Here is a 27,915-nt window from a genome sequence, read left to right as displayed (position 1 = left end):
GTGCTTTCTCATTTATTAACTACATTGCAAAGAACTTTCATGTGACCAGTGCCGGGAGATACACGCACAGAGAGAGTGGCCCTGGCTGGGGAATGGTGTGCACTGCGGCTCAGCCCCCTCCTCCCTCCCCATCCCACCTTACACTTAAGCCTTTTTTATTTTCCCCCCCTAAAATGAAACATAACCCTCTGCTAGACCTCCAGGCTTCTGCTAAGCAGAGTCCAAGAGTATTTTTGTGTTGGTGCTGCAGCATTTTCCCTGCTCAAGAAATGTCATCCCAAACCGCATCCTAAAGAAAATAGAGGGGCGAAGGGAGGGAAATATCCTGGTCACACCAATGTGTATTTATTTCTTGAATAATTTCTCACCACCGCTGGGCAGGCACTGTGCGAGAAGTGCCCTTTTGCAAACAGAGTGGTGAGAGCTAGTATTTATTAGAAAGTCTTCTTCACCCTTTTAAAACAAGAACGCCGGCGCTGAATCAAAACGCCACTTGAAAACTACCCCCATGTGAAACATGGCAGCAAATTTTTAGTTTAAAAAATGAACTTTCCCAGCTCTTTTTTTCCTTTCCCTTCCGAAAGCTTTTGCGCAGCTGTTTCCTCCCCCTCCCTCTGCATAGTGTGTAGGAAGTTCTTGATCTAGAATCATTCATAATTTTAATACCAATTTCTATTTGACATAATATACTAATATCAGATAGAGAGTGTAGCTGCTTCCTGGATTTAGGGAGGAAATGATGCATATATCAGAATTATCTGCTCAGATGCCAGAACTACATTGGTGTCATTTCAGCATGTGCTGCATTGAAAGGAAATCCTCTATATTTATTACTCTGATCATCAGAGGAGCTAAATGGACCCACTGTTTCTGACACCTGTTCAGATGGCTGAATTTAAAATTTCATGCAGAAAAAAAAAATAAATCCTAGATACTTCAATGTTAGGAATTAAGACTTTTTAAAGAAACTTTCTTCTCTCCCTCTTTCCAAATCACTGTGTTGTGAGCGGCTGCCATGAGGTTTGGGAATTCCAGGGTTAGCTGTGGAGAGTGTGATAGATTTTGTTTGCTCAGGCGGGACAAACAACAATCCTGCTTGTACACACACACACACTCGAGCTGTTGGTAGTCAAATGCTTCAGATATCTGTTTAAGTGCAGGTCTCGGTATGAATAGAACGAGGTAGCACACCCCAGGACGTGGCAGAGGTGAGCGGCTGATGAGAGAATTTGTCTTTTCAGGAGAGAGCTGAACGCTAACGCTCAACCACTTCACACTTTTAAGGCTCCTCTAATGAATTTTTTGGGCACAGCACAGACAAATCAATAGATTAAGATACTGTACACTCTGCCGCATCTAATTCTTGACTGACTGAAATTGTGGGGGAGGACCGAGAATAACATTTGTAACTCTCCGAGGGCTGAGTACATTCAGATTTGTGAGCTCTAAGCCAACATGATGCAAAAATAGTCCAGGATGTGACTTAACTTTTCAAGTGAAAAGCAAAAGGCCAGGGATCGGCTGTAGCCGGGTGCAGCAGCAGCTAGGCAGCTCCAGCCCCAGCCCCAGCTATCTACTGCTGTATCAGGTTGACCCGGCACAGTGTGATAACGTCTCAGTGCCCCCAGTGCAAGCTGCCCATATCTTATCGCTCTCTGAAATGATCATTCTCTTTCACTGTAACTGTATCCAGTTTCTCCCCCCCCCCCCCCCCCCCCCCCCCAAAGTCTAGCTTTTAAACCCAAACCACTTCCGACGCAGCAGTGAAGTGTGCAGGCCTGTAGTTGTGGTACAGCGAGTTACAGGGATGGAGATTGCCCTGCCTCTCTCCTTGCTTGGTTTGGAGTCCTGTGGACTTTGTGACATAATTTCCTTTGAGTGTTTTTTTATTTTATTTTTTCTTAATCCATCTTTATGAGATGTCTTGCAAGGAGGGAATCAAAGGCAGAGCAGAAGTTTGCTAGAAGTGGTGTTTCTGCACTGCGCAGAAAAAAAAATACCCAGCAAACAACAAATCAAGCAGTGTCTTCAAGTTTCCAGTGGGGGTAGGGAATGGAGTGTCCCCAGTTGCTGCTCTCAATTGTTAATTCATAAAGAATCACAGTCCTGAAAAATGTTCTCAGCAGCTTGTCCCCCGTTAAAGCATAAATGTCAGTGACTGCCTATGGAGGCGTTAAGGCTCAACACCCTATTTCAGCGCGAGCTCTGGCATCTCCCTGCCCCTCATCCCGTGGTTTTCGGTGTAAACTCGAGTGTCCCCGAAGACTGCGGGGTGTCGGGGAGAGCGGGGTGCCCAGGACCACGGGGGCACACACGTTTGTCACCTCGCTGCCCGCCCCGGCACCCGCCTCGGCCGGGGCAGAGCAGCACATTTGGGGAGAATCCTGGCAGGGATTTTTAGACCCCCGCTTCCAGCAGCTTCGACATAACCCGGGCCGGGGAGGAGGTGTCGGCAAAACGGTGGAACCCCCGCTCTCCCCGCGCCGAGCTCGCTCTCCATCAGCACCCGCCGGTGCTCGGCGGGCAGCCCGGGCAGCCTCCGCGGCCGCTCCGCGGGGCCGGGGGCGGCGGGGAGGGTCGCGCCGGGGGGGGGGGGGGGGCCGGGCCCGGCGAAGGGCTGCGCCGCGAACCGCCCCGGCCCGGCCGCCACCACGGCGGGCCCAGGCCTGCGCCGGGCCCCCGGGCCCGGGCACGCACGTCCCCGGGCCGGGGGAGATGGAGGTGCGCACCCACAGACGGGCTGAGGGCTGCCCCCGGGCCCGGGCACGCACGTCCCCGGGCCGGGGGAGATGGAGGTGCGCACCCACAGACGGGCTGAGGGCTGCCCCCGGGCCCGGGCACGCACGTCCCCGGGCCGGGGGAGATGGAGGTGCGCACCCACAGACGGGCTGAGGGCTGCCCCCGGGCCCGGGCACGCACGTCCCCGGGCCGGGGGAGATGGAGGTGCGCACCCACAGACGGGCTGAGGGCTGCCCCCGGGCCCGGGCACGCACGTCCCCGGGCCGGGGGAGATGGAGGTGCGCACCCACAGACGGGCTGAGGGCTGCCCCCGGCCCCGGGCTCCCGGCACGGCCAGGCGAGGGGGGGGACAGGGCCCCGGGCGGGGACCGGGAGGGACGGGGAAGGGTGAGGGCAGCACCCTGTGTTTGTTTGTCTGTTTGCTTGTTTGTTTGTTTCTAAATACAATTCCTGGAACAAAAGGGGAGTCTGTGCGTAACTAAAGGATCCGTCCGTGCATCCCGAGCTTAGCTCCGGTGTGTCACCCAGGCGGCTTCAGCTGGCTGACCGTCCCCTAGGTATGTTCTCAGAGCACTTCCCCTGGTATTTTGTGCACAGTCTTGCTCTTTTCTTTTTCTCTTTTTCTTTTTCTTTGCTCATTTTTTTCTTTTCCTTGTCCTTTTCTTTTATCTTCTTTTTTTTTTTTCTCCTTTTTTTCTTTTCTCCTTTTCTTTTCTTTTCTTTTCTTTTCTTTTCTTTTCTTTTCTTTTCTTTTCTTTTCTTTTCTTTTCTTTTCTTTTCTTTTCTTTTCTTTTCTTTTCTTTTCTTTTCTTTTCTTTTCTTTTCTTTTCTTTTCTTTTCTTTTCTTTTCTTTTCTTTTTTTTCTTTTCTTTTCTTTTCTTTCTTCTTTTCTTTTTTTTTCTTTTTTCTTTTTCTCTTCTCTCTCTTCTCTTCTCTTCTCTTCTCTTCTCTTCTCTTCTCTTCTCTTCTCTTCTCTTCTCTTCTCTTCTCTTCTCTTCTCTTCTCTTCTCTTCTCTTCTCTTCTCTTCTCTTCTCTTCTCTTCTCTTCTCTTCTCTTCTCTTCTCTTCTCTTCTCTTCTCTTTCTCTTTTCTCTTCTCTTCTTCTCTTTTTTTTTTTTTTTTTGTTTTCTTCTATCTCTTGTTTTCTTCCTTTCTTCTCTTTTGTTTTATTGGTTTTATTTTTTCCCTTTTTCTTTATTTTCCTTTTCCTTTTTGTTTTCTTTTTCTTTTTTCTTGATTTCACCTGTGCTCACACAGAAACTAATCTAAACCCCACTGTAATCAAAGGGATCTTTTGAAATGACATTTTGGATCAGACCCTGGGATTTCTGCAGGGAACAAGATGCGGGGGGGGAGGTTTTACATTTCATGGCTTTTAAAGAATATAAAGTGTGTAGAACAGTGCTTTTCGAGGCTGAGTTTCCCAAGTCTATGTGGATGTATCTTGGAATGTGTATGCGATTAAGCTTAAAGCCCTTTTCTATAAGAATGCAGGCAGATTCACTTTTCTAGAGTCTGAAGCCCACTTCTCCAATTTTGAAACAAAAGTTCTTGCCAAAGCCCTGACAGTGGGCTATCACAATGCTAAAGGGGATGGGGAAAGAATCAGTTTTATTTGTTGGTATCAGCTTCTAAATATGTGCTGCTCTCCACTGCAAACAGCCCCTGCTTCCTCAAGCACTTGGAGCTGTTGCAGTGAAACATTTGTGACAGTGAAAATGAGCCTGAAAGTGAACCAAACAAGACCTAGTATTTTTTTTTCTCTCCTGTGTGCCCTCCCCTCCCCTAACTTTACTGCTTCCAAAATCCCTGATGAAGGCATTTTATTATGTAGGAAGAGCTGCTGGAGCCTGCAATGCGATTCAGTGTTTTGTGGTGTGGGATGAACAGATTTTCGTTTCCGTAGGGTTTCCTCCTGTAAAGTCATTGTAGAGGAGGGAATACTGTAAGATTAAATCTGGTTAAAATACTATATTCATGTCACACCAGATACGGTCTCCAGACTGTGCACAGTCTTTCAGCTTCCTTTATTGTGAAATCCTTTTAAAATAGCACAGTACAGAGTAGAAAACTTATTGAAGTATAACTCTCTTGCACCAACTCTGTCAGACAAAATGAAGGAAAGTGATCAGCCTCCTTAAATTAATAAATCTGCCTAGTGTCTCTGGCTGCCTTCACACTGTCTTACTTTCTTTGACTCTTTCCTTATTAATAAACTGATAGCTAAATAAAGCCGCTAAATGAATCAATGCGCCTTGCCGGTGAAGGCGGGTTGGTGCCATCCTGTTTCAGGTCTCCTGTGATGTGGTGAAGGGTTGTGGTTTTACAGCACGGATGGTCACAGCGAGGGCTGAGACTGCTAAAGCAGGCTGACCACATCTCTTTCTGGATGCTCTTCAGGTGTGAGGCTTGAGTACCCGTTCCTCTCGGCCCCATGCATTAATAACAGGATGGATTCACCGTTTGGCGTGAAAGCAGAGGTCATCTTGAGCAAAATGACACCAAAGGTCTACGGGAGTCATTTGCTTTAAGAGATCCTGGGCCGTGTGCCGAGTATTGCATTTAAGGAGGCACTGTCCCCTTTCTCAAAACAAAAACAAAAAATCCAAAAGAAAAGGAAAACAAACAAACAAAAAAGTAAATGTTGCTTTCAGGGGCATGCAGGGACCGTTTCCATGCAGCTGTCCCACCTATGGGTGGGATGTGGAGAGGGATCATTCAGCTGGCACCAAATGTGCAGCGGACTTTTGTTTTCAAAGCTGCAGAGCTGATCTGGAATCAAAATGCTGAAAAAGTGCTTATAGTTTGTCTTTTTTTTTTTTTTTTCACTCAAACCGATCAGACTTGTGGTTTATCCTTGCTCTGATTATGCTGTATGGTTACAATAAGTAGATGGAGCTGAAGCATTCCTGCAGGCAGTTTATAGAAAAATCAAAAAAAAATATATATATATAAGCCTGTGGATGCACATTCAGGGAAAGAAAGTTAACTATAAGGGACACAACAAAATATCCGTATTTAAGAAATGTGGATTGACTCACTGACTTATCTCACTTATTGCACAAAGATTCACTCTATGTTGATTTTTTTTTAAATTAGATTTTAAATATGTGTTGACAGGATGAATTTGTACAGTGTGAGTAACCGCAGGGAGAAATGACAGCTCTGCTTTTGTTATTAAACTACTGTCTGGAAAATAATGGAGTGTGTACAAAAATTGATTATTATTTTGCCAATTACATTAGTGCAGCTAATAACAATTGTTAAGAAATAAATACAGCAAGCTACACGCTTTCAGGTCTTAGACGCTGATATTCACTGGTGAGTCAAAAATATGTATTTTAAGGTAATTTGTCAGTAAGTCTCCTGTTATTAATATGAAGTAAAGACTAGATGTGTAAGCTAGAAATGTTTCACTTCAAACTGTTAACTTCTTCACTCACTCACAATTAATAAACAGTAAAAGTGACTTTCTAAATTTAATTTAGGATTTGAATATAAAAGGTCCTATTCTGTACCATAGTGGCACGACAGACATGTTTTACAATGTTAAAAATTCCTTTTAATAATGGTCTATTTTAATATATTTACTAAATTAGGTACCCGAGAGAATCATCTACAACGGTGATGTGAAAATTCCTGTTACCTGAGGTCAAAAAAAAAAAAAAGGTATGTTTTAATTTTCACTAGCAATTTGACATATTTCAGCAGGGGTGGTAATTTCACTGCTTTGTTTTCTGCTGCTAAGACAATGCTTTTTGGTCGAGCCCTGGGGAGCCGGTGACAGTCTGTGGTGCAGTTTCCTGGGCTTTCAGATGAAACTGACTTTCAGGTGCCTACATGAACCATTTGCAATGATGAGGCTTTGTACTTTGTCAGCCAGGCAGCTCTCCTGTGTCCCACAACTCATATATAATCCTTTGCAAATGTTTTATTTCTTTTTCTTCAAATGCTAGCATTCAGACATCAGCTACGGGGATTAAGGATGGGTCTTCTGAAGATCTCCCCCAGATCTTGATGAAAATCACGAGTCTGTGTTAGACAACTTCTGTACTTACAAATTACAATAGAGTTTAATTCACAGCACTGCGTTCCTCTGGAAATTCGTGTTCATTCAGTCTGTCAACATTGACTAAAATATACGCCGCTAATGAAAATGTGGGAATTAAACTTTCAGTCCCTTCCCCTGCTAGACTCAAACAGGCACTTTATTTTTTTCCATGGAATCTGATTTTTATTGACCTTGACTATAAAAAATACTAAGTGGCTTAAATGAACAGCAAGGTTGCAATGACAGATTCCTGTGTGAATTTTTAAATGAAACCTCCTATTTTAGTTAAGAACACAGGCTAGCATCCAGCCTACCACACTCTGACCAGCAGTTACATGCTATTAGAAAACAGTTGAATTTTATTAGCTCATGGCATTAAGCTTCTTTTATTCTTTAGTATTTATTGTTTGTTATTTTTTATTATTTAAAATATGAGGATCAGGAAGATGTAATTGGTGCTCTAGACTCTATGTTAAATAGCACCGAGAGGAGTTTTTCTTGGTGTAGAGGCTGCGGGAAATAGGTTTCTCAAGGAGTGCCAGAAAAGGTTCATTTTGAGCCTGGTGTTCCACTCACTTCCCCGAGGAACCCCGAATAGGGTTTTGCCTGCAATACATTTTTTTTTTTTCTGTGTTTCACCACTGTAAATGAGAGGGAAACCAAGCCACTTATTTTTTGGTGAGAGCTTAAAGTGCAATATGCTTTTTGCAAGAACGGAGCCAAGTTGTGATTCAACTGAAGTAAATACAGTAAATATGTCAAGTTCGTATTTTCATTGCAAAGGTGCAGCACATGTTCCATCACCTTGTTCCTAGTGTAATGGTTCTAATTTCTATAAACTCATAGGAGAACTTTTGTGGTTCCTGTAATTTATGTATGTGACTGTTAGATTTATATAAATAAGTCATATACATTCTTGTTACACATATAATAAAAAAGCAAAAGCTTTTTCCCTGATGGACACTTACTTAGCCTGCTGCTCTCTGGGACAATTCCTTGTGTCTTCCTTCTGATATTTTGTGGTTACACTTTCACATATTATAGCAAAAACAAAAAAAACAAACAAAACCCCCCCCCCAAAAAAAAAACCAAAAAAACCCCAAACAACCAACCAACCAAACAAAAAAACCAAAACAACAACAAAAAAACCCAAAACAAAACAAAAACAAAAGCAAAAACAAAAAAACAAACCAGCAGCAAAATCCGTTACTTTTAAGCAAATAACTCTCAGGTCTCAGAAGAGTTAACGAACTTTTATGGCAAGGTTCAGACAGTTCTGACCCCTATGGTAATATTTCATCTAAGGTTACTGTTGGGAGAGAAATCAAATTTCAGCTGTGAACATGATTGACAGGTGAAAGCAAGAGAGAGAAAGACATCTGGTCAGATGGGGAATTTGGGAAGGAGAAGGACAATTCAGGGAAGTGTCTCTGTGATATTAGGAATAATAAGCTTAGAAATGAAAACTCCAATCCTCCACGCTGTCTGGAGGTGCACTTACTTGATATTCATGGAGGTGGTTTCGTTGGGAGAATTTAAGACTGTACATTTATAGTAGTGGACAGTAGTCTCCATGGTCTAACTTAGTAATTTGACTCCTTTGAAGGAATTATGTTATTTCTGGCATACTTTTAGCATTTCAAGGCAATTAATTTTATGAGTGTGACTGGAATATTTGGTGGTTGCTGGTTAAGAGGTTCTCACCGTAACGTCTCTCACGGGTCAGATGGCAGCAGGGTTTGTGGAGGCCAATCGGTGTCACTCCATGCCCTTGAGTCTGGGGTGATTGCTGGGAGTTTTCAGAGTAAGCAGTGCAGGATGAAATTTGTACTTATGATAAACGCTGTTATACCAATAACAAAATTAGTTTCTATCCCATAAAATACCACTAAGGGTGCATTGTGGTATTTTACAAGGTAACTATTATTTTCCAAGGGCTGTGTGTTGGCCTATACCATCTACTAGCAGCTCCAGTGAACGTCCCTCACAATATGTACATAACCCCAGGCATATTTTATTCAACTTCAGTGTATTTTGTTTGGTGCAGAAGACCTTTTCCATACTCTAACATCATGGAACCAACAAGAACAAAATGTCCCTCTAATTATTTCCTGATCAGTGTGATGATGTTGGAAGGCAGAATTTGGTTCTGACATAAAAAACTGTAGCCAGGCTTTCTCTTAGAAATGATGTGTGAGAAAAAGATCTGGTGGTTTTTATCACTGTGTGTGACACTTAATATTTCAGTTTTCAAAGAGGCTCTGAAGGACTTTTGTAGAGCTCCAAGGGCAGGATGTGGCAATGATGGACCCTGGGATCTAAACTGCATCCTACCTACATCTCAGGTGAGAGGAAAGGCCTCGGGTGGGCTCCTGGCCTCACTTCAGGCTTTGGCAAAATCCCCGTTGAATTCCTGGGGCCCACACTTCCACCGCAAAGGGAAAGTCTGTGGGGGAGGTCGTAAAAATAAAAAGCAAGATTTGAACTCACTGCGGTAGCTGTGCTGTGAATTCCCTGGATGGATTTTCTTATTCTCTTATTTGGGAGTAAGGGTGGATTTCATGCCCCTGGCTCTCCCCCCTGCAAGGTAGCTTAAGCTGCTTTCAAAATAATATAAATTAACCAGGAAAATCCACTCTTACTCTAGAGCAGGACTATCCACCCAGGGAATGGATAGCACTGCAGTATAGTTTACTACATAATTTCCCCATATGGATGAGCCCTAAAACTAAGGGGAGAACAAGGAGCAGTAAAGAACAGAAATGTATTTTCTGTCCTTTTCCAGTTTACCTCTAAGACTTTTCACATAGGGGAAATCATGGCACTTTTAAAGTATACATTTGCTTACTTTTCACTGCTATTCCTGCATTCACACGTGCATTTTTAAAAGACATTTGTGCTTTGCACAGGACATTTTGTGTCTTCATACTGTTCACGTGTATTTTTGATGTGCAATCAAGTCAGACTGTTGTTCATGACATCATTTTTCTTTTCATGGCAATGGCCTGTGATGTCAAACCACCCAACTTCACTGTAAACTAGACCTTATCACCTAAGTCTTATTCTCAGACCATAAATCTGACCAAATTGAAAATTAAATCTAGGAACTGTAAAAACAAACCAATTTCTTTGTGTATGAGTGAGTTATTTTTAACTTTCCGTTGTTGAATTAGCACTCCCTGTAAAATGTCTTTATTTTCCAAAGCTGATATCAAGATAACTTCCATAAAATGTTATTGGCAAGGTTCCCGCTGCAGTCAATGGGAACCTTGTATGTATTTTTCAAGCAGATGTGCTATATTAAATCTAAATTAGTATCTTTTATTTCAAATGGGATGCAATATGTTATTCTTGATAAAAAATTGTTAGTAACCTCTCTCCCTTCCTTTCCTCTCCCCAAACATACATTGTACAATTTACAGGACATTTTGCATAAGTAAAAAAAAATGGATTTAAGTATTTAAAAAAAGCATAACTCCGCTGTTTCTTGAACTCCTTTCTAGCTCATTCCTATGAGTATGAAGTATGAAAACATCTTGAGTCTTTATGAGCAAATAGAAAGTATATGCCATATGTGACAGCCTTTACTCCCCCCAAATTCCCAGCAAAGTCAATTTAATAGTTTTCCCTGTGTTTAGAATAAGTTCTAAAATATTTTCCAGTGATGTGGCTTTTGCTGTCGTTTAGTTCTAAAAGAAGATTTTAAGTTAAGTGCTAAAAAAAAAAAATTGAAATATTTTTAACATCTCTTCTGGGTTTTCTAATTTGTGCCACTTACCAAATGATTCACACTGTACCAAAATACAAGAGATTGATGAGACAGGAAAAGTACTGATTTAACATCCCACATATAAAATTACTTCTCAGGCTTCCACATATAGTCCCGATGTTTAGAGAGTGAAGAAACCGGGAGTTGGGAGTTACAGTCTGACTCACTTGTGAGACTTTGACCCAGTTATTTGATTCTAGATTCAGCAAAATACTGAAGCACTTTAAACTTGTTATCTTAGCTTTCTTCTAAAGGTCTGTTACTGTTGATCTCTTTATATCTCAGTTTACACAGTTATAAACCTAGATAATTAATTCTTACCTTCTAGGCTTTTGTGGGAGTTAAAAAATAGCTGCAATGTTCCTTGAAGCCTTTTAATGGAAGCTGGTGTATTGAAGTACCTGTCATTTACCTTATTTCATACCCTAGGATGAGAAATCATTGGTGTTGCCCAAGTCCCATGCACCATTTCTGCCAGGATGAGAATTTAGTCTCCCGAACACACCAGGCCACAAGTACAAAGATCGGGTGCTTTGGGACTTGGTAATTTTCTAAATTACATATAACTAAGCTTTACCCTGATTTTGAATGAGTCAAAATGTAATCAAAATCATGGCTCAGTTATGTGCCCCCTCTCTCTCTTAAAGACAATGTAGCCTTAATACCTGTATGTACACACACATATATGGAATAACTCTTGCGCACCTGCAAGACATGTAGAGGTCACACTGTCCTTGTAATTCCTCCCCTTCCTGCCATTACCTTTATTTCCCAAGGTTCAAGCCATTATCATTCAGCAGTTGTGCAGCTTTTCTTTTCTTCCATGCCTAAATTATTATTGTTTCCCTTCTACCCCTCTCAATCGGTAATGGAGTCCTCAGCTGTAAATTTGCTAACTGTAAAGATTTTTGCTTGAAATGTTCTGAAAATGCCGTGGGGAAAAAAAAAAAAAAAAAAAAAAAAAAAAAAAAAGAAAGAAAAGAAACCTATGAGCAACACGCTGTGCCATGCTCCAGCATTGCACTTCTATGGAAAAGATAATAAAGATATTAGCACTCATATAATTTCAGATAGGAAATGAAACCAGACATGAAAGAAACACTAGCTCCAGCTGTTGAGTGGGAATCAAACTAGCTATGGGAATTACAGGTACTGTCACCGGAGACAGCCCAACTTCTGAGAAATGACCTCAGGTGTAGGAGCTTGCTGTGGCCCCTTGCAGATATTAACACCTAATTAACAATCTGCGAGAGCATCCTACATCTTAATCACCAGTGAGGTGAGAATGACAATCACAAGGAGGAGAAGGAGAAGGGAAATGGTAATTTTTCCTCTGCACGCATCATCTAATAACCATGGTTATTCAGATGCAGCTAAATGCGATTTCCTTTTAGTCATTTCTGTCTATTGGAAGGCACAGTAAGTTCATTTGCTAGCAGGTAGGCAGCGGAGGTGAGAATTGAATTGATCTGAGATACTCTGAAAAATTGACCCTGAGGTCATTCCTAGTTTAAATTGGGAGGTAAGGCTGAGTTTATGTCTTCCCTTTCTTCTCTCCCCTCTCCTTACTCCCCCTCTTTTTGTGTTTCCAGGCATGTTAGTCTGTACTGTGTAATTATTTAAACATACTCTGATGGTGGGGAACCTTATTCCCTCAAAGTTAATCAAAATAAAGGCAGCTTTTGTTAGTGGTGATAGGTAATTAAATAGCTGGGTTCGTGTTGTGCAGAGGCATTGTGCTGGGTTATTGACATCCCAGAGCCCGGCTCCCCCCAGCCCTTCTGCGCACAGACCAGCCTGCCGAAGTCACCAAGATTAAGGCCCGGGCTAAATTAAGGAAAGAGGGTGTGAAGCCATGTAAATGACTGCTGAGGCCAGGCTGTAGAAGAGAGGGGTGCACAGTAGCATATCCAGAGTCTCCCAGAGGAAGGGCTGTTTCCCTGGGGAAATGTGCATGATTTAGAGAGGAGAAAATTATGTGTGGCATTTCTCCTTTGTGCCTGCGATTTTCTGGCTGTGGTTTTAGCCAGGAACAGATGTAAGTGTGGATGGGAACAACCCACTTACCCAATTTCAGTTCTGGCATAGTCACCTAGAGCCAAATTCTGCTCCTGATTACCTGATGTAAATGCTCAGGAGCATGGGGGAGCTGGTGGAGAGGCTCTGGGCTTAGACCCGCACCAGAGGGCTGGTGCTAGTAAAGAGCACGCAGGAAAGTAAAACAAAGGCCAGGTTTGCTCAGTCCCACCAAAGCCAAGGCAGGAGTATCTTCCCTGGGCTCCATGGTGATGCTCCAGCTTGCCTCTGTATCACTTGGGCAGGATCCGATGGAGTTTTAATGTAATGCTTTTTAATGGATGCTTTTATGCGTGCTTCCAAACAGCTTCCACTTTCAAACAGCTTTATGACAGAGTTAAAATGAGAGGCAGGCAGGGAGTGAGGAATACATGCGTATGTACATCTTGTAGACCTCATTCTGTGTTGGCTCTACCCGCAGCACTCCCTTGCTGTGCTCAGCAGCAATCTCTTCCCATATCACTTGGACCCAAATTATATTCTAATAAGGAGAGAATGGCAAAGCGAAGACAGCATTATATTAACCACTCAACTTCCATGGAAACTTCCATTGTTTCTTTTCCATGACAAGAGATAATCTCTGTGTTTTCTGTGATGCTCACTTCTTCAACTCCTTTAGCTTTGTTTTTACGTGTTGGCCTTGCACTAAAAAATATAACTTGACATCTTGTGTCTTCTCAGCTAAAAAGGTATCAATTCCTGGACTTAATGTCAGCTGTACCCAGATCAAAGGCAAGAAACATAAAAGTTGACATATATTATTTATTTCATGGTTTACATCAGTGATGTTTCTCTCTACCCTTTTTGTTATTATTGCTGATGTTTTGCCCATAATGTTGTACTCGCTTCTCAAAAGTGTTTGTCCCCTACAGACAAATATCCATATTAATGTAATCCATCAGCAGTTAACAAATGCCAGCTCAGTTGAGCATTTCCCGCACACCCAAAAATCCCATTGTTTTTGCAGCACTCTCTGGGTGTGAGAAGAATGCAGAATCGGGCCCTTGGGTGGGAATTTTGGAGCTGGAGACTTTCTCCCCCAGCCCCAGAAATGCAGGGGGTCGGCTGGAGCAGCAGCCTGGGGCGCTGGCGCAGGGAGTGGGAGATGCTGCATTCTCTCCCTGCATTGTGAGCTGCTGCAGAGGCGAGACGAATGCCAGGCTTTGAGGGGAGCAAAAGCTTAAAAAATATATTTTTTTTTCAGTTGTTTGTTTTTTTTTTTTTTTCCTCTACCTTTTCCCATCTTTCTTGCCTGCCTTCAGAGTTCTGAATGAGTAATACGGGGTCTGGTTTATAGCTGTGGCCAGAAAATCATCTGAGATCCGTCAGAAATGCTGCTCCAACCTCTGCACCCCTCTGACTGCTCAGTTTAGAGTAAAACTTTCTTTTTTTTCCCCCCTCTTTGTCAACAACTGTGGCAGGTTTTACTTCCTGAGTTACAGAATCAGCTGAAATGCTGAGTCTGATTTTGCCCCCTACACTCCCACATGCTATTTTTTTCTGCAGTGAAAATAATAATGCTTGAGAAAGATCCTTGGGATTTTTATTTTTTTGTTTTCTTTTGTTTAGTTTGGTTTTATTTTAAAGCTTGCTGACAATTGTCAAATATTCATTCTAGCAAAGAAGTGCTTGGAGGGTATAGCCCCACTATACAGCCAACAGGAGTAATTTGCAGTGCTCCTTAGAGCTGAGCTATTCAGCCAATGTGTGTTGCTTTACTATTTCTTTAAAATTTAATTGGGATCAGGCAATCAAGTGTCTCCAAATTTTTTGCCTCTTCAGGCTGCAATAAAGCCACTTATAATTTATAATCAAAGTTTGGTATCGTTAAGCTAAACTGTAAAACTGACTTCAGGGTTTCAGTCATAAAATAAATATACAATAAATATTGCAATGGGGCTTGAGTAGCACAGCTAACAACACAGTGAATACATATACACACACACACATATATGTTCTTTTGAGTGTGCATGTATACATTTAGTTCCAGGGTAAGAAAGATCTAAATAATAGATAACTGTCATGTGTTCTTTCTTGGTAGAATTGGAGCTAAGCTAGATTTATAGCCCAAGTAGTTATTTTAAATGCAAAATGAAGTGTTAATTTATTAAATTCATTTATGCATCAACATTATTTTTATGTCTTTATTTATATTTTCCTGTAATATGCAGCAGTGTAGTATTCATCCTGGGTTTTTCTGTCTGTTGACTGTAGCACTCCTTTGCTTAGATTTTTTTCTAACAAGGCAGCTCATTTAGAAAGAAATGTTTATGTGAAGTGCTTGTCAGTTGGCATTTTTACTGGTGTGCTAACCCAAAGGTAAAATATAAAGGCACGTCTTTTCCTTGCTGGCTTGTTGCTACTAGAAGGGTTCCTCCCTTGTTAGCTTGATAAATAATTTTACTAGCGGGAATCTGCTGAATTTTTATGCTTGCTGTCTATTTTCTGCTTGCTGCAAATAAATTCCGGCACTCAGAGGGCACTAAAACTCCAAACACATGGTATTTTCCCATTTTGTTGCTGGTTGCCTAAAATATTTATTTCATCTTGTGTTTTTAATTATTTTTTTTTTTGAAAAAAAAAAGAAAAGGAAAAAAAAACCCTCAAGTTTTGCAATTATTTCTAAATGAAGGTTTTAGTTCAGATTGTACTTAATATAAAGTCTTGAGTTTAAATAACACATTATCACAGGTAGACTAAATGGGTAGTGTTAAATCAGTCATCACTCCAACTGCCTAATGGTTTTCAGATTAAGTGCAAGGATTATTTATTGACATATCATCCATTTAAGCATTTCTTACAATTTATTATATACTTTTAGTTTTCCCAGTTTGCAATCAAGAAATCTAATTTAATTTGCAAAATAAATACTCTAGTTTGGTGAGAGAATGCACAGAGAAGGTTTAGATTATGCGATGCCACAGCATATATGGCAGAAAAAAGTTTGCAAGAAATTAAACTGGGGAGGCTAAAGTGGAAAAGACATTGGTTCGCTTCTTTTCACTTATTTTTACTTTTTTTAAAAAAAGGTGTTTTTTTTTTATAGTTACTGAAACTTTATGCATTTTATAATTGAATTTAATTCAAACAAACAAGAACCAACTCCAGATGTGCATTGTCATCGTTGCACATCTGGAGGCTCGCTTCTCCTTGGCAGCGTGTCCTGACTCAGTGTCCCACATTCCTGGTTTTGGGGGGGCTTTGCAGATATGAGTGGATTTAGGAGCTGACTTTTGCAAAGCTTTTCCTTCAGTAGTGCCAGTGTTTAGGTCTGCCTGAGGTCAGTCCCTCCTGCGATGCTTGTGGGTGCTGGTGACAGAGGAACAGATTTTTTTTGCTACCACATGGATCCCTCCTTGCAACTTCTGTGGGTCAGTCCCACATCTCCCCAGACAGCTGCAGAGATGCAGCCAGCATCGCTTCCTTATGTGTCTGCAGAGTTCAGGGGTGAGCAGTTGAAGGACCTGGGTGCAGGCTAGTTACAGCCCTGTCCCATGCCCACCCTGTCCCCACCGAGAAAAGCCTGGCTGCGTGCAGGGGAGCCAAGCAGTGTGCCCTGCTCAGACTTTCTCTCAAAGAGCTGAAAGATACATAGCCTTGAAGATGTCAGGCAAATACACCTGAAATTTTAGAATTATTTACATATTTTTAGCACAATCTGTCTCAAAGCAGTCCTCAAACTTTGGCCCAAATTCTTACATTCTTACACCAACCACGCTCACATTCATTTATTTATTTCCATAAGAATTAGGTGATGGATCTGAGTGAAGTAAGCCTGTGTTGCAGCCTGGCTGCCCTGCAGACACCAGCCTTTTAATTTCTGTGAGCACATCCCAAATCAGGTAATTGGGTGGTGGGAAGAACCAGTGTGCCAGCACTGAATAGATAAGGGAAAAGCTTGGGCAGTGGGGAAAATTACCCTTGGGGGCTTGGCCGTATAACATCATAAAAGAAATAGGGTTACAAGAGACCTCAGGAGGCGATGTAATCCGTCACTGCACCATGAAGCAGAGTCAGGCAGACTTATGTTATCCCTGACAGATATTTGCATAACCTGTCATTAAAGCCCCCTACAGAGAACGTGACACTTCCCTGGAGCCCCCTGGCAGACCTTCACCACCATCCTTCTCAAAAGCATTTTTTCTTGTCTAACCCGTGGCACGGGTCCCTTATGTCCTGGTCACCACAGACACTAAGGACAGCCCATTCCTTTCCTCTTTGCACTGACCCTTTGCATATTTGAAGGCTGTTGTTATGGCTTGCTGAAGCCTCCTCTTCTCTAGACTAAACAACTCCACGTTTTTCAGTCTTTCTTCATAGGTTATGGTCATGGCTTTTTTATTTAATATCTCGTCTGGAGAGTCCACATACAGTAAACTTGCTGGAATTCAATTTACCTGTGTTGAAAAGGACTTTGAGGATGCTGCCTGGAGGCTTTACAATGTCTGAAAGGGAAATAATTTAATTCTTCTGCGGGATGGAGGGTAGGGAGAATTTCTTTACCTGGGAGTGTTAACTGCAGCTTCCCCAAGAATTTACCCTGGTAACAGGAATATTGTAGTACAACATACAGACAGAGTTTACTGACAGGCTTTAGGAATTATGTTTTAACATTTTCTAATTTTATATATAAAGCCTAGAATGGGAAATAGGATGCAGCCTCTGCAATTGCAGGTAACACCTTGGGGTGTACCTTCAAGGTGTTACATGTGGATTTTGTCACATGAATTTCATTAATTTCAATAGCAACTGAGCAGCTACGCCATGGCCTTTCCTTCTGCTGGTGTTGCTGGTTGTCTCCAGCATTTCAAAAGCTTCCAACTTCAAAGTAGGTTTGGGTAGATCCAGCTTTTCCTTCATGACAGAGGGAAGTTTTCCCCAAAGATGCCACAGATAAAGGTGGAGCAAAGAGGAGTTTTCAGCCATCTGCACAGACCTGGGGTTTGCTGTTGGTTCTAAGTTGCTTTTTTAAAAGTTGGAAAAGTCATTAGTGTTCTTTCAATGAAGATTTGCTTTGCTCCTTGGAAAAAAATGCAGGGAAACAGTCTGCTAATTCTGCTTTTCTCATTGTCTTGTAGTGTTTTGCTTAGGAGATTGGTGGGAAGATGTCCTTGAGCAAAACAAAAGTATTTACTTGCAAGAAAATATTCCTTAGGGATTTTTCTTCTCGGATGTACTGGTACAGATTGCCCTGCAGTGGGATTAATCAACACAGCAGAATACCAGGGAGGGTCTCCTGGAGGTGGTTTCAAGTTTTGCAGGATTTTGGCTTCCTGACTGAAGTCTTAACCAAATCCTGTCTTGAAAGGTGATAACAGGGACACAGTGGCACATACTACCACCTCACCCGTATAGACCAGGTACCAGTTCTGGAGATAAGATGTGACAGATTTTACTAATAATTGATGAAGTTTATCCCTGAAGGAGGGTGATGACTGGGGCACTCACACTCACAATATACCTTTTTGTGGGGAAGATGTAAATGTCTCTTTGTGATGCAAAGATCTGTGCTACCATCCCTCTTGCTTCATTTGAGATTCTACCTTTCCTTCTCATTGTATAGTATCTCCTTTCTTTTGTCCTCTTTTGGACATCTATATCCCCGCAGTGATCCATCTCAATCAACTTTAAAAGTTGCCTCATCCAAAAATATAAACTTTATGTATGCAATGAAAGTGTATGCAGAATCAGGAAAAGCAGCTAACAAGTCGAGTAGACATTTTAGCCCAAGTATGTTCTAGCTCTAAAGAAAGATCTCATTGAGAAATATTCATGGAGCTCAGTTATATAGGAAGTAAAATGAGAGTGACCTTGCTGAACCATTGGCTCAAATCAGAGATGTAGCAGCAGAAGTGAAAATACATGCTTCCTGCTCTAAAGAATGGAGTTAGGGACCAGTTCTTACCATGGGGAAGAAGAGAGAGGAAAATGTATTGTCTTCCTTTCAGTAGTTCATTTTTCTTTGCAAAGTGATTAATGTATTACTATAGCAAATTTATTGTATAGCCTGATTACCATTGCATAATAAATCTAAACAACAGTGACTGTCATGGTGATAAGGCTGGCATGATTTTGTCTCTCTTAAAAAAGGTTTATAAGTTAAGCTTAACTTTTAGCTTTCTGCATTTCTGGGAGAAAATTTATTTTAGCCATTACAGCTCTATCTGTTTGAAACTGCACCAAAAGGAAATAAGTTGTTCAAAAGGATGGTATATTACTGGGAGAGTTTTACTTTCACTCAATTTGCTAAAGAAACTGAACATCAGCATTAAAATGGAAATGGAGTTCAGGAGAAAATAATAACTCAGTTGTTTAAAAAAAGAGTTGTAACATTTAAAAGGGACTTTTCAAATATCAAGGATGGACAACCCAATTAAATTATCTGCATTATATTCACAGCCGTTAACACCTCAGGCTCAGATTTTCTCAGGCTACCAGAGTTTGCTGTGGGCTTGGCTGTGCCTGGATGAGAGACTTCCAGGGAGCTGCAGGAAGAAGTGCTTGTGACTAATTAAAGCCATTTTCTCTGAATAATGGGGAAATTGGTACTCCAACATTAGTGCTGTTGCTGTGCTGAACCAGAGCCTGAGCAAGTGCTGGGTTTGGGAATGATCTCTTGGCCACGTGGGCGCTGCCCAGTCTCCCCTCCACTCTGCCACTTTGGATGCAGAGATAAGTTGTTTCTTTCTTGTTCCTTCCCTCTCTCCATGAACATGCATGAAAGTGCACCTCTCTGCTTAAGTGTTTCATGCATGTTCTGCCTGAATGCTGTGGCAAGGGTTACTCTTGTGAAAATACCCAACTTTTGGAGGGTGCAATGCAAAAAGAGATCTTTTACCCAAGTGTGTGGATGTCTGCTTGGGCTATGCCATCAGTGAGAAGCTAGCAGTGCAGAGCAATAGCAGGGTGTGTTGGTGCCAAGGGAGCTCCCGTGTTCTGCATTTTCTCCTCCTGGCTGTGCTTATCTCTTTCCCTCTCCCAAGGCTCCTGCCCACCAATGTGGCCCTCAGCCTCTTCGTCAGAGCAGCTCCAACTACTGTGGCAGCAGTAGAGAACACTCAGGCATTTTTGTACTTCTTGGTCTTCCTTCAGGTGTTCTGCACAAAATTTAGGACTGAGGCAGAGAGTGTAGCCAATTTAGTTGGTAGAAAGGTCATTGACTCCAAAGATGAGTAACAGCTTTAAGTTGTAATCTGCAGATTGCTTCCAAAAAGGTGCAGGTGAAATTTCTTGCATACTTGTATGACTTTTGCAGTATAAAGGAAGTCTGGAAACAGATCATGAGTCACTCCAGACTTCAACTAAAGTCTGTTGCAGTTGATCTCTGGGAACTAACACATTTGGATTAGGAGCTCCAGAGACATTTTTCCTTTTGTTGTGAGGACATGTGAAGATGATAAAGGTGACAGTCTCTTCTGTAGCCTCTGAAAACCATGTATTATCTCTTTGTGAAGTAGGTATTTTAATTTCCCACCTCTGAAGACTTCCCACCTCATATGTTTCTATGGTATATTCTTGATGGTCATTGACGGGAAGTGATCCCCCATGGTGGTTGCGAGGTGGTTGAAAGACCTTTCACTTCCCAGGACCCATTTGCAGTCATCAAAGTGTTGCTTGATTTGGACTGGCAGCACTGGAGTTTTGAGTCTGGGGAACTGAATTCTGCCTCTCAAACATCAAGGCTTGCAGCCAGGACTGGTTTATTTTCAAAAAGCTGAATGTCTTTTCCTGATTTTAAGTCCCTGGACTCCTAGAATTTTTTTTCTTTTTTCGTTTCTCGTCAGATTACATTGTAGGCTATCTTGAAGCTGTTTAGGTTCAAGAGGTCTCTATTTAGATACGAATTACTTCTTTCAAAAAAAAGAAAAAGTTACTTGGTACAATCAAGTATCATGAAGGGGGGGAAAAAAAAAAAAAAAAAAACAAAAAACCCAAAACAAACCCTAAAGCTTTTACACAGCCTTTCAAGGGTTCAAAGGCTTTTTTTTTGTTGTTTTTTTTTCTTTTTTTTTTTTTTTTTTTTTTTTTTCCCCGAGTATGTTGAACATCTTGAAAATAAACCAGCATGTCTCAAAAGAGAAGATAGATGTGTCTGTTCAAATAGACATTGCGTTTGGAATTGGTGCCTCCGGTTGTTAAACAGAATCCTTGTTTAACATCCTCATTAAGAACTGTGACTTGCCACCAGTTTTATGAAGATCAAGTCATTTACTTTTAAAGTAAATTAAAGCAAATTTCTCTGTGGTGACAAGTCAATAAAACAATGGAAGGCTCAAGTTTTTCAATCACCCAACATCTGTTCCTTGTTTTATTCTAGATGTAAATGCCCTGTGTACAGCAAAAGGTAAATGGAGTGAGAGCCAGTAGCTGTAATTTGTTTGGGGGTTTTTTGTTTTTTTTTTTTGTTTGTTTGTTTTGTTGTGTTTTGGGGTTTTTTTTAGGTTTGTTTTTTTTTTTTTTTTTTTTTTTTTTTTTAAGTTTGTGTAGTTTTTGTTGTTGTTGTTGGAGGGTGGGGGGAGTGTTGTGGGGTTTTTTGCAAATACCACCACAACCCCTGTCCATTCTTGGAAAGGGTAGTTATGTAGTTTCCTGGGGAAGCATGTTCAGAGCTCCATTGCCATGGGAGCAGTGACAGTTGATGGCTCTGGTGCTGTATATTTTGTTGCTGGAAGAACAGTAAGCTGTTGCAGAGTAGTGTAAGTGGTGAGCCACTTCTTGGAAGCCCAGTCAGCACAAATGAGATCCCCATCTTTTGTCCGAGCCACCCACACCACCAGAAAACACCTCTGAAGCAGAGGGTACTCGGATGCTCTCTGAGCCATGGTGGGAACTAGGTTGTACAAAACCTCATTGAAACCACTTCCACGTTGTACCCACGCTCAACCTGTTTGTCTTGAAACGTCTCACAGAGAAGCCAGAAGATGAAAAACAAGGTATTAGACCCATTTTACATTTCAACAAGTGCAGGATGCAAACTGCAACGTGTTTGTTTTAAGTGTTCTGGAGGGTTTGGTGTTTCGTGGTGTGAGAATTGGCTCCCTGCTGTGTGAAGTATTCACATGTGGATTTGTGCTTCGTGGGAAATGCTGGCATAGTGGAAAAGAGAGGGGAGAGCTCTGCTGGGAAAGTAAGAGGGGGCTGGATATTATTCACTTGGGGCAGAAGTCTTTTCCTAATTCCTCTTAAGAGGGCAGTTTGTCTTGGACAGTGTAGCATTGACTTTTGGAGTGGTTGAGGAGGACAGGAAATCATTACTGGATGCACATGAAAATTAGAGAGCTCATATCATTTTAGAGATATGAAAAAAGGTCAGTGAAGGTCTAGAGGCCTTTGCTGCTCAAACTGTCCCACCCTTTGAAATACGCCTGCTCTCGCACATATGGTTATGGACCCCCTATTCTGAGGTGTAGGTATGCCATTTATCTTACGATGTCTTCTCCTGAGTCCTCAGGTTCAAGACCTTTGGTGGGAGTGGTTTTCCCTCACTCAGATCTTTATGGGGACAGGAAATGGGCTGGTCCACTTTATGGGAAACAAGTAATTAGGTCTTACCAAATTCAAGGTACCTGGCTGTGGGGAGCAGACAACTCCTTTGTTAATTCTTCTAGAAAAGGGCTGAGAAGTTCTTTGCATGCTTCTGTGATGCTACACTAGATTTTAATATACAGAAGTACATGGATTCATTCTGAAATCTCTACTTTGTCCAAAGGATAAGTAATGTTGTAATTGTATTACCATATTTAAACAAAACAAAAAAACAAAACCCCTAGGAGATTTTTGATAATAAAAGAAATAGTAGCATTTAGTCCATCCCAATAATTTTTTTTTATATAATTGCTGCCTATTTTCAGCTTAATAACTGAATATGGGAAGGTATAATTTTAAATAGCTTTCTCTGCTTTCTTCTTCTCCACATAAAGTGATGCTGCACTCAGTCAATGGAGGAGGCAGATGAGTCATCCAGCCAAGATGCAGCTTTTTGGGGTATGTTGCTCATGAGCTGTCATGCAGAAAAAAAGTGATAGCATTTGTATCTAGGGGCTTCTCCTAAATCCCTCTTTTCTATAGTTTCAGTGGGCTTTGGATGGATCCTTTCTCGTGACTGTCATAATGATGCCTGGGGTCGTGATATCTAGGAGTTACATATGCAAAGGCAATGCACATATGCATCTTTGTAGGGGAAGTGCTTCCTGGGCCGCACCTACTCCTGGTGATCTGCAGTCTGGGCAGTGAAGGAGCCCACTGTGGGAAGGGTCACAGACCACTACGGGAACAGTGATGCTGTTCCCATCAGGGAAATCCTGGTAGCTTCTTGCACCAGGGTCCTGGCAGCACTGAGGCCAGATCTTTTTAAGGAAGCTCATTTGAATTTGAAAGCCTTTATTTTATTTTTTAAGTGTCATGGTGGTTTTTAGATGCCAGATAAAAATCAAGGGAATCAGGCCATCCAGGGCCAACTTCCTTCATTGTATTGATGATAAATAGAGATGAACTGCCAAGTGCAGCACAGATTGACCTTAATGGAGACCTCCATCTTCTACCTGAGGCCAGGAGCCTTGATCGTTCCTGCCGTGAAATGACCTCTGAGAGATTTCTCCTCAAGAATGAGGTCTCCCTAAATCATACTGTCAGGAGTGCTGAGGTCTTCCTCCAAACCGAGCAGAGATCTCTAGGCCTTGGCAATAACTCTACGTCCTCATATTCTCTGTGGTCTTATCAGAGCATTTCTGTTGGCGTTTGATTAACAGCAAGGTCTTTGTAGCAACAGATGCCAGTTTTGTACTCCTCATTGCCATTTTTATTATTACTAGCTTATTCATTTTGCAGGGCCAGAGGTAGGGACATACATCCTCGTCTCTGACCCTGGCATTTCCATGTCATGTTCCTCTATATCTCTGTACACTCCTTACTTTTAGGGCTAGTTGTGTTGATAGAGGGAAACTGTGTAAAGACCTCAGAGCCAGCTGCTGCCTACTGCACGCTGCTCTTTCCATTTCTCCTTTCAGGATCAAGTCAAATTCTCATTAATCCAGCAGAAAAGCTTCTTTTGACTATGGTGGTTGTCCTGAGCTTTTACCAAAAACATATAAGAGGTATGTTAAAGCACAAATTAATTTTCCTCAAAGGCAACCTCATTTTGTGGGTAGCTGAGAATGTCATACTGCATGAGAAGCAGTCTCAATTTCTCCTGGGTTCAGTGGGATCTTTGGTGCTCAGCTCCTCCTGGGTGGTGCTCAGCCTTGAACAGGGTGGGACCTTTCTGTTTGGTTAACTATTTGGAGAGCTAATGCTGAAATACATTCATGTAACTGAATTCCCAGGTCATACAATTTATCTAGAGATCTGCTCAGAGGTGAGTGTGAAATAATAATGCCTTGCACTTCCTGGGTGCCTTTCATCTTTCCAAATATTTATTAATTAGCCCTCAAAACACCATTGTGAGGCAGAAAAGAGATGGATAGCTGTAAAGAACAATACTGCCCGCAGTCTGGGGCAGATTAGGAAGTAGATAACAAACCTGTATCTTGTTGAGGGTGCAGAGAGAATTTAGCTAGGCAGAATTTAATTACCTCTGCTGTACCCTGGGAAGTAAGTCAAGGCTCACCTACCTCCTTTCATTGCTTTCACCATGAAGTCTGTAACTGTCAGGTTCTTGTCCCATTCAAAGGATGATCTTGCACCTTGGTCTGGCTTGAGTGGGTGTAGAGCTGGGGCCAGAGAACCCTTCCTGGGACTCTGCATGTGTCTTGTTTCCCCTAAGATTCACCCTGCTGTCTTTTATCTTGGCAAGCAAAGTTCTCTACCTTACATTAAGATTCCCTCTCTGATATTCCCAGGGCAATCGGAGCTGCACAACACGAATTCCCTTTTGTTTGCTTTTGCAGCATGTAATTCTAGAACATAAAAATGTCGAAGCTAGAACTCAAATTTTACCTATTTTGTGTTAATGCTTTTTATTAAATCTCCAGACTCTCTTTAAAGCTTCACAGAGGCCAATTTATTGTAAAGCTGCACTTACTGTATTTTATGTCCATTGTAATTGCTTGTTTCTTCTAATTCAGATTATACTCATGTATAACAAAGACTAGCCCAAGATAGGAAGAAATGAATTATTAATCAAGAAAGTTTTAGAATTAAGATTTTAAACATACATTCCAGATACGTGTAGTATTTAGAAATAGATCTGAAAGAACTTACACAATGTCCTTTAATCAAATTTTGAAAAGAAAATTATCAATCAAATCTTGAAAAGGAATTGACCAATAAATCAAATCTGGAAATTGAAGTGACAGATAAATCAGGTCTAAAAAAGCAACCAACCAATATGTCAGATGCATAGTGTGTTTATTAAAGTAAGGAATTGCTTGTGTGTGAATTTGCACACTACAATCATGCAATTAAACACTTGAAATCCTTCAATAATAAATTACATGTGCAGGTGTACACACATGTGCCTCTATATACGTACACAAAGTAAATACATATGTCTCTTTTCAGTGTTTTGAGTCACACTAACAGCTTATGGTACTTGCTGGTCTCCCAGGTGTACCTAGGATTTCAGTTTGAAATCTCTCCATTTCAATATTTGCGTATTACTAGACCTGAACAGCTCTTGATTCCAGCTTTTTTAAAAATGGTAATTGTTAGTATAGCCCAGATTTTTAAAATGATGAGACGTGCCTTGTTCTGAAAGCTTTCTGCTTTTGTTTTCTGATTCTAATTGTACAGTAGCATCAACACAAACTCCTTTGGCTAATTCAAAGGATTTTGATAGACAGCTTGGGCCCAAAGCATATTTTCAAGATCAAGACTATAAAAATCTCACTATGGAAAAATCATCATTTGCCTCACTGACTTTGATTTACATCTATGTTACAGAGCCATGAAATTTAAAATAAGATGACCTAAATTGTCCTATAATAATGTGGGCATGAACGTATACTCCTGGTGGCAGAGTTTCTCTGTCACTATACCAAATGAAATCTAGTTTTTAGTGCCAATCAGTTAGGCATCATTAACCCTTTAAGAATGTTATTAGCATTCTCACAAAGCTTTTCATCATGTAACAAATGTTTTCAGACTAAACTTGTTGAGGTCAAAGAATCCAAGTCAGTATGATTTAGAACTTTTTTTGTCCTATGCAATAATATGTACACACTCTCCATCACACCAAATATAAAATATTAGCAGTGGTTTTAAAGAGCTTGCAAAAATGTAGTATTTAAGTTAAAAAGCAGTCCTTCGTAATCTGTCTCCCACTTCTACTGGAAATATGTGCTCCTCCCCCTCATCCCTTTTTTGCTGTATAGTAGAAAAAATGCTCTGTACATGCATCCTCCAGGATCCAGGGATGAAAATTGCTTTGATTTGCTATTACATTATGGTGCTCTCCATTCCGATTTTTTTTTTCTCAGTTCATGTTGTTCTTTTTGCAATAAGCGTATGTTTGAATTGAATTGAAGAGTAGCATATTAAAGAACTGGTTTTCATAGCTGTTTATGTCCTTTCATCCAAAGAAGTGTGAGAAAAGCAATCAAGGTTTCAGATTGACATGCTAAAGCAAGAACTATCAGAGAAAGCATCTTGCCATTGGAGTGTTGAATATTTGCATATGTCGTTTGTTTGAATTAGTCCAGACTAAACCAACGTATTTCTAGAAATAGCATCAGCCTGTGGTCAGGCCTATAAAGAACAACTGATTTAGTTTCAGGTAAAGTAATTATTAATCCGTTCCCCTTGGCTTTACACCTCTGAGTATGTCAAAATGTAGCATCTATAACCCTGACTCAGTGTATTATTCAGACTTTCCATCACTCTGTTTTTCAACAGATGGCATCTAGGTGTCTTGCAGTCTTATGAGTGGGATTGATGATGTGAAATAGAGGAGCTTAAAAAGTAATTGCAGAGACAGGAGGAAAAATTAGAAATTAATATCTCTGTAGGAAATGGAAAGCAGCCTCACATGGAAGTAAAATTCTCAATTGGTAGCTTTTACATCAAAAGTGGTGTTTGATTTGTATTTATTGCAATATAAATAAAGTGATGTAGGTAGTGGTATTGTGTTCAGTAATTTCTCCTGCAGGCATGTGGGATGAGCTTCCCATGAAAGACAAGTGAGTAAGAAGCTACATGACTAGCTATTCCTTTTCTCACAGAGAGCTAAGATTTGGAAAAGATCTTGCTTGTGCAGGTCAAGTAAAACATCCTGTGGTTTTTGGTTCTAAAGTGCTCATATTAACATTTTGCTGATGAATCGACATAGCCCACGAAACAACCTGGATTACTCACTGAGACACTGAACGTGAATGTGTGTGAATTCAGCTGGGTAAATAGTTTTAAGGGAAGGAGGAGAACTTAGAATATCAAGAGAACAATTTACATGACAAACTGAAAGATATATTCAAGTTCTATTGATGAATCTAAGCACTATTTATAATGGATTTATGTAGTAGTAATAATGCAGAGAGTAATTCTCTCTGCGAAAGAGGCAGTGGTAGCATAAGGGGTCAGCATCATGGGCTACATCATCACCACTGCTGAAAATATGCAGAAATAAATTGCCACATTTTGGCTAGGACATAGTTTAAAGCACCACTTCCCTTCTTAGCTTAGCTCTGAGGTGCCTATTCAGTATGAATCCTGCATCATCAGTGAATAGAGATTCATAGTCAACTGTAGGTAATCAGTGCTTGGAGTCCTACAGAAATTCCCATGGGAATACGTTCATCTGTGCTTGCTAGATATGCATTAGCGCTGTGGTGCAGTGATGGTTTTGAAAGAAAGCATGGATATGATGGGTGATTTGCTCTTTCCAGTGCTAGCTTTGCTGCTTTTGTGGACCAAAATCCTCATCTAAATAAAAACTTCAGTGGATCTCCAGCCTCTATGATTTCAGTAAGACTCAGCTATATGTGTCTAAGTATGGACTTAACACTTTAATGAATCAGGATCCAAATTCACAGCTTAATAAAACTAATGTTCAAGAATGAACAGGTTATTTGTCCTAATGGAATCCTTTTTGGTATAACACATTTTACAGCTATATGTAAATTCACAGTGGTGTATGAAATACTTTCTCCCATCATATAGTATCCTTGTCACTACCTTCTCCTAACCTTTATCTCAGTAGAAAAGAACATTTAGAAAAGCACACTTAAAAATGTGTGCTAAAAATTTACTGCCTGAAAACATAGAAATTGTTTTAATGAAACCTTTTTGAGGCTTAAGGAACTTCAAAAAGAAATTTGGAATCATAACAAATTCTGAGGGTGTTTCTGTT

At 41.0% G+C, this 27,915-nt stretch overlaps 1 protein-coding gene across 2 annotated transcripts in view; it reads left to right on the top strand.

Annotated features, from left to right (window-relative positions):
- Window positions 1–27,915, top strand: part of MAF (MAF bZIP transcription factor) — a 193,714-nt gene that overhangs the window by 6,738 nt on the left and 159,061 nt on the right. For both annotated transcript variants that reach the window (XM_032990640.2, XM_032990641.2), the window contains exon 2: window positions 6,339–6,408. In XM_032990640.2, the coding sequence (XP_032846531.2) occupies window positions 6,339–6,372 (34 nt within the window). In that variant the 3' untranslated portion in view covers window positions 6,373–6,408. The remainder of the gene's footprint in view (window positions 1–6,338; window positions 6,409–27,915) is intronic.

Source organism: Tyto alba, unplaced genomic scaffold (assembly GCF_018691265.1).
Source record: "Tyto alba isolate M040663 unplaced genomic scaffold, T.alba_DEE_v4.0 Super-Scaffold_26, whole genome shotgun sequence".
Taxonomy (NCBI): Eukaryota; Metazoa; Chordata; class Aves; order Strigiformes; family Tytonidae; genus Tyto; species Tyto alba.
The sequence above is the reverse complement of the archived record's forward strand: the minus strand, read 5'-3'. Positions and strand labels throughout refer to the sequence as shown.